The 18,520-nt window shown below is 47.1% G+C and overlaps 1 protein-coding gene across 1 annotated transcript in view; it reads right to left on the bottom strand.

Annotated features, from left to right (window-relative positions):
- The window catches only part of LOC140209561 (laminin subunit beta-3-like), a 47,890-nt gene that overhangs the window by 16,205 nt on the left and 13,165 nt on the right, over window positions 1-18,520 (bottom strand). Inside the window, exons 6-14 of the mRNA XM_072277827.1 lie at window positions 16,568-16,753; window positions 16,026-16,089; window positions 12,916-13,115; window positions 10,913-11,033; window positions 8,910-9,098; window positions 7,652-7,807; window positions 5,630-5,826; window positions 3,754-3,862; window positions 471-834 (exon numbers count right to left, since the gene is read on the bottom strand). Of these exons, the coding sequence (XP_072133928.1) occupies window positions 471-834; window positions 3,754-3,862; window positions 5,630-5,826; window positions 7,652-7,807; window positions 8,910-9,098; window positions 10,913-11,033; window positions 12,916-13,115; window positions 16,026-16,089; window positions 16,568-16,753 (1,586 nt within the window). The remainder of the gene's footprint in view (window positions 1-470; window positions 835-3,753; window positions 3,863-5,629; window positions 5,827-7,651; window positions 7,808-8,909; window positions 9,099-10,912; window positions 11,034-12,915; window positions 13,116-16,025; window positions 16,090-16,567; window positions 16,754-18,520) is intronic.

The raw sequence follows: 18,520 nt of genomic DNA, 5'->3' as shown, positions 1-18,520 counted from the left end.
AGGAGAGGAGAATGGACCACGGGAGAAAGGGAAGGAGTTGTCATCCCGGGGGGAGTAACAGTGAGGGGAGGTAAAAAGTCAGAGTAAGTTGAAGTGAACGTTCATGCCATCAGGTTGGAGGCTACCCAGGCGGAATATAAGGTGTTGTTGCTCTACTCTGAGGGTGGCCTCATCTTGGCATGGATATCCGAATTAAATTGTTTGGCTACCGGGAAATCTCGCTTATGGTGGATGGTGCAGAGGTGCTCGATGAAGCAGTGCCCCAATTTCCAACGGCTCTCACCAATATAGAATGAGGCCATGTGAAGAGCACCGGAAGATTGTTGGTGCAGTAGAACTGCATCGTAATATCCCAGCTCCTGTACTCAGTGCCCGGACTGATGAAGGTAAACGCCTTTTTCACCACGCTCTGTATCGATGATGCAACTAGGCACTATTGTGATCAACAAACTCTAACAGTGGACCAGTACCTGAGGCGCTGAAGGTTGTCGTACACTTCTGTGATGGTGCTGTTTCTCACGGCGGGGTTGCTGATGATTGCCTGGATTTGCCGCAGCTTGTTATCCAGCGCACTAATCTCACCGTCGTACCGACTGCTCGCTTCACCTGGCAGCTTGACGTTCAGCAGGGCCTTGTGCCGCCTGGTGATCGCGCCCAGCTCGTTGTCCATCATCTGGAAGCACGGGTGGCACTGCTTGCAGTTCGGGAAGTCAGAGCAGTAACCACGCTGGCACTCGTTGCAACATCTGCCCGTAATCCCTGGCTGGCACAGGCACTGACCTGTACTCTTGTCACACATGGCAGTCTCAGAGCCGTGACGGTCACAGTCACATCCTGTCCGGGATGGAAGTTCAAAGAAAATTCAGTTACTGTTGCCATAACATCTGTCCTTTGAAGTCATAGAGTCATACTGCACAGAAACAGGACCTTTGGCTCGACTGGTCCATTCTGATCAACGTCCGTCAAAGCTAGTCTCATTGGCCCAGCGCCTTCTAACCAGGGATGGTGAACCTATGGCACGTGTGCCCAAGAGGGCACACGCAAAAGTTCTGTTGGCACATGGCCATGAAGTGATGCCCCTCAGTTCTTTAAACCCCACCCATTTCAATCTGTCTCTGTCATTCTTCTGTTAATAATAAAACATTAAATATACACAAATAAACAAGAGGACTCAGCCTTTTTCCTCAAAAAGTCCATAATTATTATTACTAATTCATTAATCAATGATAATCTCTGCTCAAAATTACCATGGCAAGTGAGAGAATCTTTTAGAAGGTATCACCGGTTTGGGCACACACACTCAAAAAGATTCATAACCACTGTTTTAAGCCTTTCTTATCCACGTACAAGCCCAAAAATATCGTTAACGTACCTACCTCAATCATTTCCTCCAGCATCTCATTCCACCCTCCGGGTGAAAAAAATTGCCCCTCTGGTTCCTATTAAATCTTCCTGCTCTCACCTTAAACCTGTGCCCTCTACCCTCTTTCACCTCAGATGGTTGAAGAAGCCCCCAAATCCTAAGAACTTTCTACAGGGGCACAATTGAGAACATCCCGACTGGAATGGGAACTGTACCTCCCTCAATCGCAGGACTCTGCAGAGAGTGGTGCGGACAGCCCAGCGCATCTGTAGAAGTGAACTTCCTATGATTCAGGACATTTACAAAGACAGGTGTGTAAAAAAAGGGCCTGAAGGATCATTGGGGACCCAAGTCACCCCAGCCACAAACTGTTCCAGCTGCTACCATCTGGGAAATGGTACCACAGCATCAAAGCCAGGACCAACAGGTTCCAGGACAACTTCTTCCACCAGGCCGTCAGACTGATTAATTCATGCTGATACAACTGTATTTCTACGTTATATTGACTGTCCTGTTGTATACACTGTTTATTATAAATTGCTATAAATTGCACATTTAGACAGACATAACACAAAGCTTTTTACTCCTCATGTATATGAAAGATGCAGGTAACGAAGTCAAGTCAATTCAATTCAATTCCTGATTCCCCGACCCGTGGAATCAGGAACCAGAGGCCTCTACATTCCATGACATTGGACTATGCCTTACCAAGCCAAGGTAACTCTGGATTCAAGTTCACTTCAAAGGAATCTCCAGGTCAATAATGTAATTGAATTGAAATTAAATGTCTGATGAAGGGGCATCGATCTCAATGTTACGGAAACTGCTCGACCTGCTGAGCGTTTCCAGCACTGCCTGTTCTTGTTACAGAGATGAAACTCATGACCTCACAATCAACCTCGTTGAGACCTCACACCTTACTGTCTGCCTGCACTTCCTCTGTAACGGCTACACTTAACTCTGCATTCTGTTATTGTTTTACCTTGTTCTACCTCGGGGCACTCTGCAATGATTTGATCTGAATGAACAGTATGCAAGACAAGATTTTCACTGTATCTCAGTAGGTGACACTAATAAACCAATATCAACATCATCATCATCAATGTTCCTCAGCAGCCGAACATGGGCAGCAAGCCAGAAGTTTTCATCTCATCGCCCCCCTCTACCCTTCTGTTCTCTATTCTGGGCTCAGGAGAGGGACTTATGGGAGGCTGGTGTACCAGACTTAGCCCCCGACACCACCACTGGAATTTACCCCTGGGTGTGGCAGCAGAGACACCGCGGTGACGAGCTGCGGACAGCGACTTAGCTGTGCGAGCTCACACCTCTCAACTTCAGCACGGGTAAACGTGAGCAAGCTGGGAGGTCATGGGATACTTGGAAAATTAGAATAAAAATGGCATATCATAGAGCAATAGAAGAAAACAAAACCAGAAAATGTGATACCCAGAGAACTCTGAACTAGAGGTCAATCTCGGAAAGAAAATTTGTTAATCTAACAGATTCTGCAGATGCTGGAAATCCAGAGCCACACACAGAAAATACTGGAGGAACTCAGTGGGTCAGGCAGCATCTATGGAGATGAGAAAACAGTCAACACTTCAGGCAGCAACCCTTCATCATGACAGTTTGCTAACAAACAAAATTTGCTCAGTTCTCATCACCTTGTTCGGACGATATTGTGGACCATTTTGGTCACCAGCAGAGGGGCTGCAAAGGAGATTCCAAAGCAGAGACCAGAAATTACATCCAGCAAGGAATATTGAGCAGCAACTGAGCATCATGCTCAGCACAGATATTGTGGGCCAAACGGCCTCTTCCTGTGCTGCACTGTTCCATGTCATAGAGCATTACAGCACAGAAACAGGCCCTTTGGCCCATCTAGTCTGTGTTGGGACTGGCCTTCTGCTTAGTCCATAACACCATAAGACATTGGAGCAGAATTAGGCCATTTGACCCATTGAGTCTGCTCCACTGTGTCTGATTTATTTTCCCTCTCAACCCCATCTACATGCACCCAGACCACGGGTCTCCATGTGTCTCATACATCTACTTATCCAGACCTCTCTTCTACATGCTACTTGTTGTGATATCTTTGGTGATAACAATAGAACAAATAGTTTTCCCATTTACTAACCTTTAGCCAGGAATTCTTTCATAACTCCAACAGTCATGCAAGAACTTCTCTCTGACAAAGGCTATCAACTGGAGTAAAGACATAGATACTTGTTCCAATTCTTTGCAGCAGAACATTCTTCTCTACGTCTGAGGACTGGACTTGCTCAATTGTTGCCAATGGACACAAATTTTTTCCCAAAGGGGGTTCTGGAGGAATGATAAATCCCCAGGCTCAGTGTCAGCCAACTGGACGGTAATGACCGAGTACTCACGCACGCATTCTGTCCCCAGACGGTAGTAGTAATCTGGGCATGTCTGCAGATCTGACCGGCTGCAAGTCCTCCCACTATTGGCTGTTCGGCAGGGGCATTGACCTGTAACCTGGACAACACAACAAACAATTAAAATACACAAGGAAAGTAAGAACTTCCCAATGCGCACCCTCTCAGTCCAGCAATTAAACTCTGTTAACCGAACATTACCTTCCTTTTGTCACTGAGTAAGCATTCATTTGCTCGTTATGTGCCGTGTTGTATGACAAGGGCGATCGTGATCTTTCCACAACCATGATTATTCTTGGCAAAATTTTCTGTAGAAGTGATTTGCTATTGCCTTCTTCTGGGCAGTGTCTTTATAGGAAGGGTGACCCCAGCCAGTATCAATACTTTTCAGAGCCTGTCTACCTGGCGTCAGTGGTCGCATAACCAAGAAAATATGCACCAGCTGCTCATACGACCACCTGCCACCTGCTCCCATGGCTTCACATGACCCTATGGGGAGGCACTAAGCAGATGCTACACCTTGCCCAAGGCTAACCTGCAGGCTAGTGGAGGGAAGGAGCACCTTACACCCCCTTTGGCAGAAACGCATCTCCATCCTGCCACCCAGAGTAAGCATTACTAGCCCAAAAAAACATCAGATTTCTGAATGAACCACGAACACCATCTCATTATTCCTCTTCTTGTGGGTGGTGGGGTGGAGATACGTTTCTACCAAAGGAGGTGTAAGATGCTCCTTCCCTCCACTAGACTGCAGGTCACCCTTGGGCAAGGTGTGGCACCTGCTTGGGCCTCTGATCAGGGTCACGTGAAGCCATGGGAGCAGGTGGTGGATGGTCGTACGAGCAGTTGGTGTGTATCACGAGTCCTGGTTATGTGACCACTGACGCCAGGCAGACAATCTCTGAAGAGTATTGATAATGGCTGGGGTCACCCGTCTTGTAAAGACACTGCCCAGAAGGCAATGGCAAACAACTTCTGTAGAAAAATTTGCCAAGAACAATCATGGTCATGGAAAGATCATGATCACCTACATCACACAATATAGCACACATGGTGATGATTATTCCTCTTTTGCACTTTTTTTGTAACTTTTTTAGTAATTAGATACATCTTCAATCCACAAAACGACAAAATCCATGTCTTCTGTCAGTGATAACCAACCTAATTCTGATTTATAACTTTCTCGATCTCAAAAACAAAGCTGTGAAATCTACCAGAACGGATGCTTGAGGAACAGCACTGGTCAGTAGCCTCCAGGCAGAATACCCTCCATCTACAACCACCCTTCTGTGGGCAACGCAATTCTCAATCCACGCAGCCAAGTTTCCCTGGACCTCAACCTCCTGACTACCATATGGAACCTTATCAAATGCCTTTCTAAAATCAATATAAACCACATCCACTGCTCTACCTTCATCAACGTGCTTTGTCACATCCTCAAAGAATTCAGTCAGGATTGTGACGCATTCTCAAGCCAAGCTGACCATCCCGAATCAGACTAAGCTTCTCAAAATGCTTGTAAGAGTCTGAGAATCCTCTCCAGTAATTTGCCCACCACTGAAGAAAGACTCACTGGCTGATAATTCCTACAGTTATCCCTATTCCCTTTCTTGGATAAAGGAATATTATTTGCCACTCTCCAATCATCTGGTGGTAGCCAGTGAGGATGGAAAGATCATTGTCAAAGGTGCAGCAATCTCTTCCCTCTGTAATCTGGCAATATCCCTCTGGGCCCAGGGACTGATCTATCCTAATGCCTTTTCAATGTTCCAGCACATTCTTTTTCTTTAACATCGACATTTTAAGCATGCCACCTTTCGTGAGGGGAGGCCCTGAGCTTTCGGGCGTGACGGGAGTTACGCCGTACCTCATCGCAACGCTGACTGTAGGAGTTTGTAGGATCACAGCTGCAGGGAGTGCAGCCAACTCCACTCCTCAGGTTCCAGAAGCCTTCGGCACACCGGTCGCAGCTGGAGCCCACCACGTTGGGGAGGCAGGCGCACTGGCCCGTCGTCGGGCTGCAGAGCCCTCCCGCCTGAGAACCCCGCCCATTGCACGTGCATCCTGAAAAAAATAACACACATTCCAGTCGGATCCATCGCGGGGAATATCCCATTCCCTCAGCCCATGGGCATTTCATTAACATCTGGTGGAAATGAATGGGTGAGGTGTCTGGGATAGTTGGCAGCAGCCAGCACTCTGGCCCAGCCATTCTTACTCCTTGGATAGTATGTTTTCGGCTTGAGGTGGAGTCCGAGCCCATACTGGGGAAAGGTGGCCTTTTCTGGTAAAACAGCTTATACAGCCATGCAGTGCTACAGCATAAAAACAGGCTGTTTGGCCCATTGTGTCTGTACTAACCACCCTGAGAACACTTTACCTATTACTGGCGGTACATTATTTTCCAAAAAACCCAATTCCCACACTTGGTCCATTGCTTCCTTTGCCTTAATGATACAAGGGCTTGTGGAGGTACTTACTGGAGGAAGGATTTGGAAGCTTTAGAGATTTGCCAGGATGCTGCTTGGTTTAGGGAGCATGTCTTATGAGGATACATTGGACAAGCTCAGGCTTTTCCCTTTGGAGCAATGGAGGATGAGAGGTGACTTAAGAGGTGGTGAAGATGATAAAGAGCATGGATTAAGCAAACGGCCAGAGACTAATACGAGGGGACATAACTTTAAGGAGATTGGAAGAAGGTGCAGAGAGTGGTGGAACATGCTGCCTGTGGAGGCGGTAGGGGCAGGTATTTAAGGGGCTCTTAGATAGGCACATGGATGAAAGGGAAATGGAGGGTTGTGTGGGAAGGAAGGGTTAGACTGTTCTTAGAGAAGGTTACAAATTTGGCCAGAGGGCCTGTACTGTGCTGTATTGGTAAATGGTCTAGTTACTTATTTATAGGTACAACACAGAACAGATCCTTTTGGCCCAATTAGCAACACAGCCCATCAACCCACCTATTCTACTCACAGGGCAATTTACAATGACCAATTAACACAAATGGGAGCCTCCCAGTCTGGTAAAGTGTTCCTTTATAATTTAGAGGTACAACACGATAACAGCCTCTTCCATCTCAAAGAGTCCGTGCTGCCTAATTACACCCATGTGACCAAATAACCTACTAACCCGTACACCTGGAACGGGTGAGGAAACTGGGGAAGCCGGAGGGAATCACAGGGAAGATGTACAAACTCCTTACAGGCGGCGCCAGGATTGAACTCCAAACTCCAGTACGCCTCAGGCTGTAATAGCGTCGAACTATCGTGTGTCCCCCCCATGTTCTACGTGCTTTGAATAACTCAGCAAGGAATCAGGCCCTTCAGCCCAACTGCGATGTCCCGTCACCTCAGGTCACAAACTTCTCTCAGGGATTTACATTTTCCCCTTTCCCTCTTATGTTCATTCCTCCTGCTTCCTAGTTCCCTCTGTTCTGGTAACAGACGTCAGGGTGAGTTTGGACAAGAGGAAAGGCCGATCACAGGGTGCCATTAATCCAGCACACAGCACTCATGTCTGAGATCATTTGGAACATACTTATCTAATTTCAGTACTATAAACCACAATGTACATTTGTTATAAAGACCACAAGACATTGAAGCAGGTAGGGCCATTTGGCCCATCAAGTCTTCTCTACCATTCGATCATGGCCGATTTACTATCCCTATCAACCCCATTCTCCTGACTTCCCCCCATAACCTTCAATGCTCTAATGAAGAGCCTATCAACTTCCGCTTTAAATATGCCCAATGACATGGCTTCTGCAGCTGTCTGTGGTAATGTATTCCACTACAGTTCAGGCTGGGGCACGGATCTATCAGGAGAAGCCAGTGAGCCTTTGCTACAGCCCCTGACGTGGCACAGAGCCCCAGAGGTGGTGGCTGGTACTTACTCCGACAGCCCGCAGGGTCACTGGCATCCAGTCCGTAGAAATCAGCTTTGCAGCGGTCACACCGAGCTCCCTCCACATTCTCCTTGCACCTGCACCGTTGTGTCACAGGGTCGCACATCCCGCCGTCAACCGAACCCGAGGGATCACAGTCACAAGCTAACGGTAATAAAAAATAATAACAAAAGAGATGGAGAGGATAGTGCTGCACGTGTCCTCTGCTGGGCCAGAGTTCAGGGGAGGGCCAAGAGATGCTGGTCAGTCTGAGGAAAGCTCGCTAACACAGTGAAAGCTCAGGATCTGCAACCACTTGTCTCGTTCTGTGTACATAGGGTTGCCAACTTTCTCACTCCCAAACAAGGGACAAAAGTAGCAGTCAAATATGGGACACTTGTGTTTACCCCGAGAAAGACTACCATGACCATGAAGCCTTGGGCAGGCACCTGTGTGCGCGTGCATGTACGTGCCGATTTTTTTCTACAAATCAGTTTTGCCTTAATCTTTCCAATTCTGCTTTTACTATATGTTAGTGTTATTTTAGGTAGTATGTGTTATTTGGTATGACTTGTTAGGTTATTTTTTGGGTCTGGGAACGTTCAAAAAATTTTCCCATATAAATTAATGGCAATTGCTTCTTTGGTTTCCGCCATTTCGGCTTATGAACCGTTTCATAGGAACGCTCTACCTTAGCGGGGGAAATACGGGATAAGGGCGGTCCCATATGGGACAAACCAATTTAGCCCAATATACAGGATGTCCCGGCTAATACGGGACAGTTGGGGACCCTATGTGTACCTTATGATTAAATCAAAGTTTTCTGAAGGGCCTTGGGAAACAGCCGGAAAAAAAACTGCAGAGCAGAGGGAAAGAACGAGGAGAGGGACTAACTCAGTGGCTTTTCAGAACTCAGGGTGCCTATCCAGGTCAGTGTACGTCCGTGTGAGCAAAGGCCAGTTGGTGGACGATGGCTAATCTGGGCTCAATACTGAAGATTGAAGTCAAAAATCAACCAGAAGTCTGGAACTCGTCACCTTGTTCCTGCCATAGATGGTACACGACCTGCTGAGTTCTTCCAGCATTTTGTATATGTTATCTCAGCAAATAATTGTTTTGTGCTATTGCAGGGAAATTGGCACGGCCGAATACAGATCTCTCTGGGAGTGGAAGGACTTGCTGTTTTGTGGATGGTAGGACGTGGTGGGGCGTTTTACGCTGGTCTCAAATTCCCTGAGCAATGTGAGATGGAAGAGAGCTCACTCACCCACACAGGCATCCACGGCACTGATATCTCGCTGAGGGTGTCGGTAGTAGGGGGGTTTGCACCTCTCACAGTTCTTCCCCATGGTGTTGTGCTGACAGTCATCACAGACTCCTCCGCTGGCACCTCCGCTGGCCTGGTACACCGCGGGGTCAAAGTGGCATTTCTGTGAATGGTTGTTACAGTTGCACTCTGCAGGGAACGGAAAGCCAAATGACAAAAACCCGAGAACGTGTACCAACGGGCTCAAGGGCAGCTTCTACCCTGCTGTTCTCAGGAAGTTAAACAGAACTCTTCCACGGTGAAGATAAAGTCTATGTTGGCTCGGTCCTTACACCTTGTTGTCTACCTACACTAGCCCTCTTCACATTACCACCATCAGGACCGAAGTAGAGCGCATCAGCGTCTTCCTCTCTGCCATCAGATTTCTGACTGTCCCATGAACGATACTATATAAGACTGTGTTCTGTGTGTGTGTGTAATATATTGATCAATCGATCGAAATACAGCATGGAATAGGCACTTCCGGCCCTTCGAGCTGCATCACCCAACAACCCCCCAATTTAACCCTGGCCTAATCACTGGACACGTGGGCATGTGGCCAAGTGGTTAAGGCATTGGACTGACAACCTGAAGGTCGTGAGTTCGAGCCCCAGCCGAGGCAATGTGTTGTGTCCTTGAGCAAGGCACTTAATCACACATTGCTCTGTGACGACACTGGTACCAAGCTGTATGGGTCCTAATGCCCTTCCCTTGGACAACATTGGTGTCGTGGAGAGGGGAGACTTGCAGCATGGGCAACTGCTGGACTTCCATACAACCTTGCCCAGGCCTGGAGAATGAAGACTTTCCAGGTGCAGATCCATGGTCTCGCAAGACTAACGGATGTCTTTAAATCACCAGACAATTTACAATGGCCAATTAACCTATCAACCAGTACGTCTTTGGACTGTGGGAGGAAACCAGGGCACCTGGAAGAAACCCACGCGGTCACGCAGAGAGCGTTCAAACTCCTTACGGACTGTGGCAGGAATTGAACCTGGGTTGCTTGTGTTGTAATAGTGTTACACCAAAAGAAAGGAGTTTTAGAGGGGATTTGGGGGAGAAGTTTTGTTCTCCATATAAAAAATGTGATTGAATTAGGAATAGGCCCTTTGGCCCACAAAGGGGCTGTTTTCTCTGGAGCAGCAGAGATCTGATGCAGGCTGGTAAGGATATGAGAGGCATAGATAGAGCAGACAGGGAGTATCTTTTTCCCAGCGTAGAAATGTCTAATACCAAACGGCATGCATTGAAGGTGAGGGGGGTAGGTTCAAAGAGGATGTGAGGGGAAAGTTTTTTTACTCAGAGAGTGGTGGATTCCTGCTACGGTGGTAGAGGCAAATATCATGGAGGCTTTTAAGAGATGTTTGGATGGGCACACAAATGTGAGGAAAATGGAGGGATGTGGACATGGTGTAGGCAGGAGAGATTCGTTTTTGGTGGGTTTTGATTTACTTTTTAGCCGGTTTGGCACAACATTGTGGGCTGAATGGCCTCTCCCTATGCTGTACTGCTCTATGTTTAATATCCCTGCTAAACATGGTACCAATAAATTAACCGACTGCTGTAGACTACCAGGAGTGCAGCTTAATGGGAAAAAAACTCCAAAGGGAGCTGATAGACGAGTGTTGGATAGAACACATTGCAGAGATATTGGGAAATCAGGGGAAGGGGACTGATGGGATAGCTCCCTTGGAAGCTGGCAGGAACCAGATGGATCGAATGGCCTCCTCTCATGCTGTTGCAAGTTAAGCAGTTGGTGCGTTTGCATGCCCTCAGCCAAGAAACTGATACAAAACGTAGGTCGGAAAACCCAGCCATTTACAGCGGTGGTGAGACATTTAGCAATAAAATGTGACTAATGAACACCAGGTTCCTTCTAATCATTCATTTTAGTCTTTTATAACTAGACCCTAACTGCAAGCCTAGGCCCATGGAGAGGGACAGAATGCAATGTTACTCACTCTTGCACACGTTGGGACTGTATTCGTCTGCTGGCTTCCATGGCTGGTCATTGTAGAGGCTTGCACACATCTCACAGTTCTTGCCTACGGTATTGTGCTCACAGGCACACTGTCCATAAGCCTGAAGGAAACAACCAAGAAAAGCTAAAGTTACACGTAGAAAATCATAAATGACCTGGATGAAAGTGTGGGTGGGTGGGTTAATGAGTCTGCAAATGCTACAAAGATTGGTGGCATTGTGGATAGTGTAGAAGATTGCCAAAGGATTGATTGGGATATAGATCAGCTGCATATATGGGCAGAGAAATGGCAGATGAAGGTTAGCCCAGATAAATGTGAAGTGTTGCACTCAGAGTTGGTAGGTCAAATGTAAAAACACAGTGCACCATCAATGGCAAGGCGCTTAAGGGTGTTGAAATGCAGAGGGATCTGCAGATCCAAGTCCATAGTTCTCTGAAAGTGACTGCACTGGGAGAGGATTCAGAGGAGGTTTATGGAAATGATCCCAGGAATGAAAGGGTTAACATACATTTGATGGCTCTGGGTCTGTACCTGATGGAGTTTAGAAGAATGAGGGTGGGGGGGGGGATCTCATTGAAACCTATTTATTTTAAGGCCTGGATAGCTGGACATGGAGAGAATGTTTTCCAGGCAGAGTTTGCTTTATTGGGGGAGTATAGGTTAGGAAGGCACAGCCACAGAATAGAAAGATATCCTTTTAGAAGGAGATAAGAAGGAATTTTGTCAGCAGGAGGGTGGTGAATCTGTGGAATTCATTGCCTTAGTCATTGGTGTATTTAAAGTGGAGGTTGATAGGTTCTTGGTTAGTGGATTGAGAAAATAATAAGAAAAATCAGCCATGGAACAGACTTGATGGGCCAAATGGCCTAATTCTGCTCCTATGTCTTACGGGATGCGGAGCTAGAGCAGAGAAGATGGATTTCATGGCAGAGACTGGGGTTGAAAATGTGAGACATCACGGTTCAGGGCAAGTGCTGGGGGTAACGTGATTTACAGACTGTAAGACTGAACACCAGTACTGACAGTGCGGCTGTAACAAGGCAGGATGTGGCACAGATAAATGGCTTTTAGAATGACTGCCACTGTGAAGGACAAAGTTGAAAGGCAACACACAAAGCAACTGGGGGAACTGAGTGGGTCAGGCAGCATCTGCGGAGGGAAATGGACAGTCGATGTTTCGGGCTGAGACCCTTCATCGGGACTGGAAAGAAAGAGGGGAGACAGCCAGTAAAAGTAAGTGGGAGGAGGGTTGGAACAAGAGTTGGAGGACGATAGGTGAGGGGTGATAGGCAAATGAGGGCAGGAATGGTGTGGGGGCTGGGGGTGATGGAATCTGAGAAGAGAGGATGGCGGAGCAGGTAATTAAAGAGTGGGAGGCAAGGAGTGGAAGCAGTGAGTAGGGTGTGGAGAATGGGAGAGAACGAAGAGAAGGGGTGACGGGACCAGGTGGATTTGGAGGCGAGAGGAGGGAGGAAAGGGTCAGAAGAGGGAAATGAGGGAAATTGATGCTCATGCTGTCAGGTTAGAGAGGAGGTGCTGTTCCTCCAATTTACGCTGAGCCTCAACTCGCCTGTGGAGGAGGCCGTGGACAGAGATGTCAATACAGCAATGGGAAGTAGTAGATTTGAAATGGCTGGCCACCAGAAAACCCTGACTCGCACTGTGAATGGAGCAAGCAGTTCCCCCAATTGGTGTTGGGTCTCAGTGATGTAGAGGAGGCTGCATCAGGTCCACCGGATGCAATAACTGACCTCGATGGCTGAGGTTGGCTTTTGCAGACTGTAATAATTAGCCCCCGTTTCAGTCGGACCTGTCCTGTGCATATTGCCGCGAAATGTGAATTTCTACCGTCCGGAACTACGCCAGGGTTGTGGGATAATGTTGCATTTCATCACGGAGTCAGGGCTCCGGTCCACACGCTGCCAATGCAAGCAGTCAGCACGCGGCATAATCGGGACACGGAACGGCAGAGCGACGCTTACCCTTGGCCTGGGGCCCCGCGGGGTGAGCAAGGATGTGCTTCCTGAAGCACATCTGGAGGCGTGGCCGTGACAGAAACAGCTGCCCTGCACCTTGAGCTCGTACACGGCGTAGAAGGTGTTGACGTTGCTGAGCTGCTGAGATGAGGGCGACTTGTAGGGTTTGATAAAATTAATCCTTAGGTTTGTAAATGGTGTTAAATCTTAAAAAAAAACAAAAGAATGTTCATTGAGTGACAATTACAGTGAAACTCTCTCATTCTTCTCAAGGTGATTATTTATCAGAACCTTTTGTTGAATGTGTTGGGCACGTGGCCAATTGGTTAAGGCGTTCGTCTAGTGATCTGAAGGTCGCTAGTTTGACCAGTCCCCTATCCCACCAGTCCCCTTCGACCTTTGCACAGTCTGCAAAACTCAGCTGTGGCAGTGTGTTTATGTCCTTGAGCAAGGCAGTTAACCACACATTGCTCTAGTGTCTGTGCGAGGAGTGGCCCCCCCCCCCACACAGACTTCCAATCTGCGCCTTGTAAGACATGAAAAAGCCCGACGCAGGCCTCTCATGGTCTGAGTCGACGTTCCCCCCTTTGCTGAATGTGATTTGTATAATCACAACAGTAATAGCGTATTAGTCTTCATTATCTCTTACTTAGAGTAACAGTTCAGAACAGGCCCTCCTGACTCACTCGCCAGAGTGATGGACTGTGGGAGGAAACTGGAGCACCTGGAGGAAACTCAGATGCTCACTGGGGGGAGACGTACAAACTCCTTACAGACAGTGTCGAAATTCAACTCTGAACTCCGGAATGCCCCCAGCTGTAATAGCGCCGGCCCAGCTTTCAAGTGACCATGGCGTCCCTTGAATGAGGCCTGGAGGCTAAAGTGAGTGGAACCATTTGAAAAGAATTCCCAGGCCCTATCCACTGGGTACAAACCCGGAGGCAACCCGTCCACCATTTTGTGCTTTCACTCTTTTTTACAGAGTTGCGTTTGGTATCACCTCCCTCCGGTCGGCCCGAAACCTGTTAGTCTCCCAGCACAGCAATGTGTCCGTCAGGGAACGCTGCCGAGTGGCAGCATCCAGGCTGCAGGGGGACGTGTCGAATCTCAGCGTAAAGGCTCTGTGGAGAAAGGCTCCTTCCACTAAAACACATGGTGGGAGAGGGGCTCAGCTGGGTGGGGAAGCCGCTCAAACTATGTAATATTTAAGTAATATCTATGTAACTCTTATTATTCCGGGGCCAGATGAGTGGCAATGGGGCTATGGTTTCTTTCTTCTAAGAATTTCACTCAATGCAAGGACCATGAAGGCAAAAGTTTTGCACCGTTTCTTCTACTGTATACTTCTTTTTAAAAAAAATTCTTAATAATGTCCATTTCTGAAAAAGAACTGTCTTTGTACTTTCATTATTGAGTTGACAGCCAGAGACCTTTCCCCAGGGTGTCAATGGCTAACACAAGGGGTCATAGTTTTAAAGTGACTGAAGGAAAGTATGGGGTTGGGGGAAATATCACAGGTAGGTTTTTTTTTTATAAAAACACGCAGCAGTGAGCGTGTGGAACGCATTTCCAGGGGTACTGGTACAGCAGGTACATTAGGGGCATTTAAGAGACTCGTAGGTAGGCACATGGATGATAGAAAAGTGGAGTGCTAAGTGGGAAGGAAGGGCTATATTGACCTTAGAGCCAGTTAAAAGGTTTGCACAACATTATGGGCCGAAGGACCTGTTCCACGTTGAACTGTTTTATAATCTATTGTTGCTCTCTGTACTCAGGGATTAATAGTTACTCCTGTCTGCTCTTACTGAAAAATCTATAATTGTATACAACAAACAACCAGAAGGAGGAACACAATTTGAGTCAAGCGAGTTAGGAGAAAGGAACTATCAATGTTTTGGGCTCGGACCCCGTATGTGGCTTATACCCTGTTCTGTCTCCTCACTGAAATCTGAGCAGAGAAAAATATTACTCTAAAGACTCTGAGACAGTCATGAAGCCGTGAGGAAATGACAGTCCCTGAGCTGCCCACATTGGCTGTAACCAGAGCACCATGAACGCCGACTCCTACACAGCTACACAGTCCTGGGGAGAGCATACAAACTCTGTACGGACAGCGGCAGAACTGAACCCAGGTCGCTAGCACTGTAATAGAGTTTCACTCACTGCGACATTACCGAGCTCTGGGATTCCCCTGCTTTCTCTTTGCCTTTAAGACCGTGTCCCGACGAAGGGTCTTGGCCAAGAACGACAACTGTACACTCCCCTCCATAGACGCTGCCTGACCTGCCGAGCTTGGCAGCATTTTGGTGCGTTACCTTGTCTTTAGGACTTTGACGCAAAGCTTCACCCTTCATTGATGTTTTGATCTCTTGCGTGAGACCCTCCTGCCTCACTGCCAGATCCAGATCATGACCCTGAGGGATGGGCCTGGCACATGTTCACCAGGCCCACATTTGCCTGGCACATTGTGGGCCAAAGGGTCCTGTGCTGTAATGGTCCACGTTACCCATCAAAGTGCATTTATTATAAAGTATGTATACTTTATACAACCTCAAGAGTCATCTCCTTATGGGCAGCCACAACACAAAGAGACCCAATAGAACCCATGTTAAAACACCCAATGTGCAGAGAGACAAAAAACAAATCATACAAACATAAAACAGTACAGCACAGTACAGGCCCTTTGGCCCACAATGTTGTGCCGACCTTTAAACCCTGCCTCCCATATAAGCCCCCACCTTAAATTCCTCCATTTACCTGTCTAGTAGTCTCTTAAATTTCACTAGTGTATCTGCCTCCACCACTGACTCAGGCAGTGCATTCCACACTCCAACCACTCTCTGAGTAAAAAACCTTGCTCTAATATCCCCCTTGAACTTCCCACCCCTTACAATAAAAGTTTTCGGTGCTCAGAACTGAAGTTCACGAAAGTGAGTCCACAAGCACGAAGCCGGTCACCACTGGAACCACAGCCTCAGTTCAGCACAGAGACCAGCAAACCTCGCAAATAAACCTCCACAGGGCCTCTGGGAAGGTTTAACCATTTCAAAAGCTCCGAGTTTGTTCACAAGATCATTAAGGCAAGGTATAATTTATTAGATTGAAGAAAACCTTACTGTTAATCTTGTCGCCCTTTGTGGCGCTGATGTAGTCAGCCAGGCTGAGGGGGTTAAATACAACCTGGAAGGCAATAGAGAGAGAGGGGAGGATCAGTGGGGAAGACTTCTTTCACTGGAGTAATTGAGCTTATCTGGACGCTACGGTAGCCCAGTAGTTAGCGCGGAGTGTCGGAGCTCAATTCTGATGCCCTCTATAAGGAGCTTGTATCTCCTCCCCCTGAACGTGTAGGTGTCCTCCCACAGTCCAAAGACGCACCAGTTATTGTGTTAATTGGTCATTGTAAACTGCCCTGTGACTAGGCTAGGGTTAAATAGGCAGCGCGGTGAGACTCATTGGGCTGGAAGAGCTCTTTCTACACCATCTCTCTAAATAAATAAATAAATCTGGGTGTTGCTCTGTTGCCTGTTCTACATATTGAACTATGGGCTGTCTTTCTGATGTTAACGCTCCCCTCTGAACGCGTTGTGGTTAGTACAACAGCAGCCAGTTTCCTGACCCCTTATCAGGTCACCGAGGAGTGGACAGCTTCGACCAGTACCTCCTGAGCTGACGGACCGTGTGTCCGAGGTTGCTCCTGGCAACGGACGTCATCAAAGCTTTGCGGCCGGCCAGCCGCGATGTGAGGGAAGGTGGCGGCACAGTCGTCGGCGAAATACTGGTAGGGTTTCCAGGTCTGGCCATTGTCCTCTGAGCGCTCGATCATCATAGCAGCAGGGCGAGGAGACTGCAGGGAGCAGGAAGGAGGAGGCTTCAGATCCAAGATCACCAGAACGTGCTCACTCAGAGCTGAGGCAGTGAACCCAGAGAAACCAAGGCAGCCATTACCCCCATCCCCTCCAACCCCAACACTGATCATTCCCACTAAACATCCCTGACCCTAAGCAAAGCACCACCCCCACCCCACATACACGATTCTAAACAATCTATCTCTCTACCCCCAGCCCTTTTACCCCCCCCCCACCTTGCACACACAAACATGTGACAATACCTGGCACCCCTTCACACTCTTCATATAGAGGATAAATAAGCATTGATCCCAAGAAAGGCAATGGAATTGGACCAGGTTAATGAAAGTGTGGGCCAGATCAAAGTGACAGTGTCCAGTGATACTGAATCTCCAGTAAAAAAGATCAAACACAAGAGTTCATTTTCCCACTACCTGTACACCAACACCTCAACTAATACTGTTGTTTAGTGTTGCTAACTGCAAGTGCTCTAGTCAGCTACAGATGGTCTACAAGAGATCCACTTAACTGCAAATACTTGAGCTAATTTTAAATCATCTGGCTAATTACAAATAATTTAGCTGAGCACCGGTGATCTGGTTAACTATAAAGGTCTAGTGGGACATGCCTGTCCTAGCATCCAAAGTCAGGTCCGGAGGACTGGGCAGATGAGATCTACAGTAAGATCGAATGGGCAGGAAGGCATTATTGTAATGTTCTGTGGACAGCGAAGGGCGTGATAAGGCACAGAAGATGTTCTGGACATTCACTGCAAACTAGGGAGGCCGCAGTTTGTGACACTTGTTCATACCACTGGACTTCTCCCACAAAAGGTCTCCTGTCATTCAGGCTTGGAGATGCCAGAAATGGCAGGGAGTGAAAATGAAATGATTTTACTAGTTCAGCAAGTTAGAAACTACAAAGAATTTGAAAGTATCAACCATCATCTTGAATGTTGCAATGAAAATGAAGGTTTAGAGGACATAATTGTCGATAGCATTGTATGAAGGCAGTCCATGATCTACACTAGGTGTCTGCGCTGATTTTGTTCATTTACAGCAAATCAAAAGAACACTGCAGCATACACTGGATAAATTCCTCCGTTGATAACTATTAGGAACTATTCCAGTTTTATAGTGTTGGTAGTGTTCTAGTTTGTTCCGTTATTTCATTTAAGTACAAAATTTACCACTCAGTTAAACGATAGCTTGCCTTTTTTAAAAAAATACCTTTTTAACTATTTCATGAACCTTTGACTAATTGGAGATAGCTGTTTAATTGTGTCAAAGTGTACTGGTTGCGATGTGTCCCAATTAACTGGAATCCACTGTATTAATAATAACAATATTTCTTTCCAACAAAATCAGAAAGTTCAAGATCTTTACATGTCACTCCCTGACTAAGTAGTTAATCCAAATAGTAGAAGTTAGTCTTTTTGTGTTTAGCCATTTTCATGAAAATAATATCCTACTGGATTTCTGGGAGAAATATCCTTTGAGGCCAAGTCAACACATACAAAATGCTGGAGGAACTCAGCAAGTCAGGTAGCATCTACGGAAAAGAGTAAATAGTTGACATTTCGGGCTGAAACCTTTCATCAGGATGTAAAATGAAGCATTGGCTGTTTACTCTTTTCCATAGATGCTGCCTGACCTGCTGAGTTCTTCCAGCATTTTGTGCGTGTTGCTTGGATCTCCGGCACCTGCAGATTTTCTTGTGTTTGAAGATAGGGCAGTGGTGACTTAGGTCTTGGGATTTGGGATTCT

Source organism: Mobula birostris, chromosome 14 (assembly GCF_030028105.1).
Source record: "Mobula birostris isolate sMobBir1 chromosome 14, sMobBir1.hap1, whole genome shotgun sequence".
NCBI lineage: Eukaryota > Metazoa > Chordata > Chondrichthyes > Myliobatiformes > Myliobatidae > Mobula > Mobula birostris.
The sequence above is the reverse complement of the archived record's forward strand: the minus strand, read 5'-3'. Positions and strand labels throughout refer to the sequence as shown.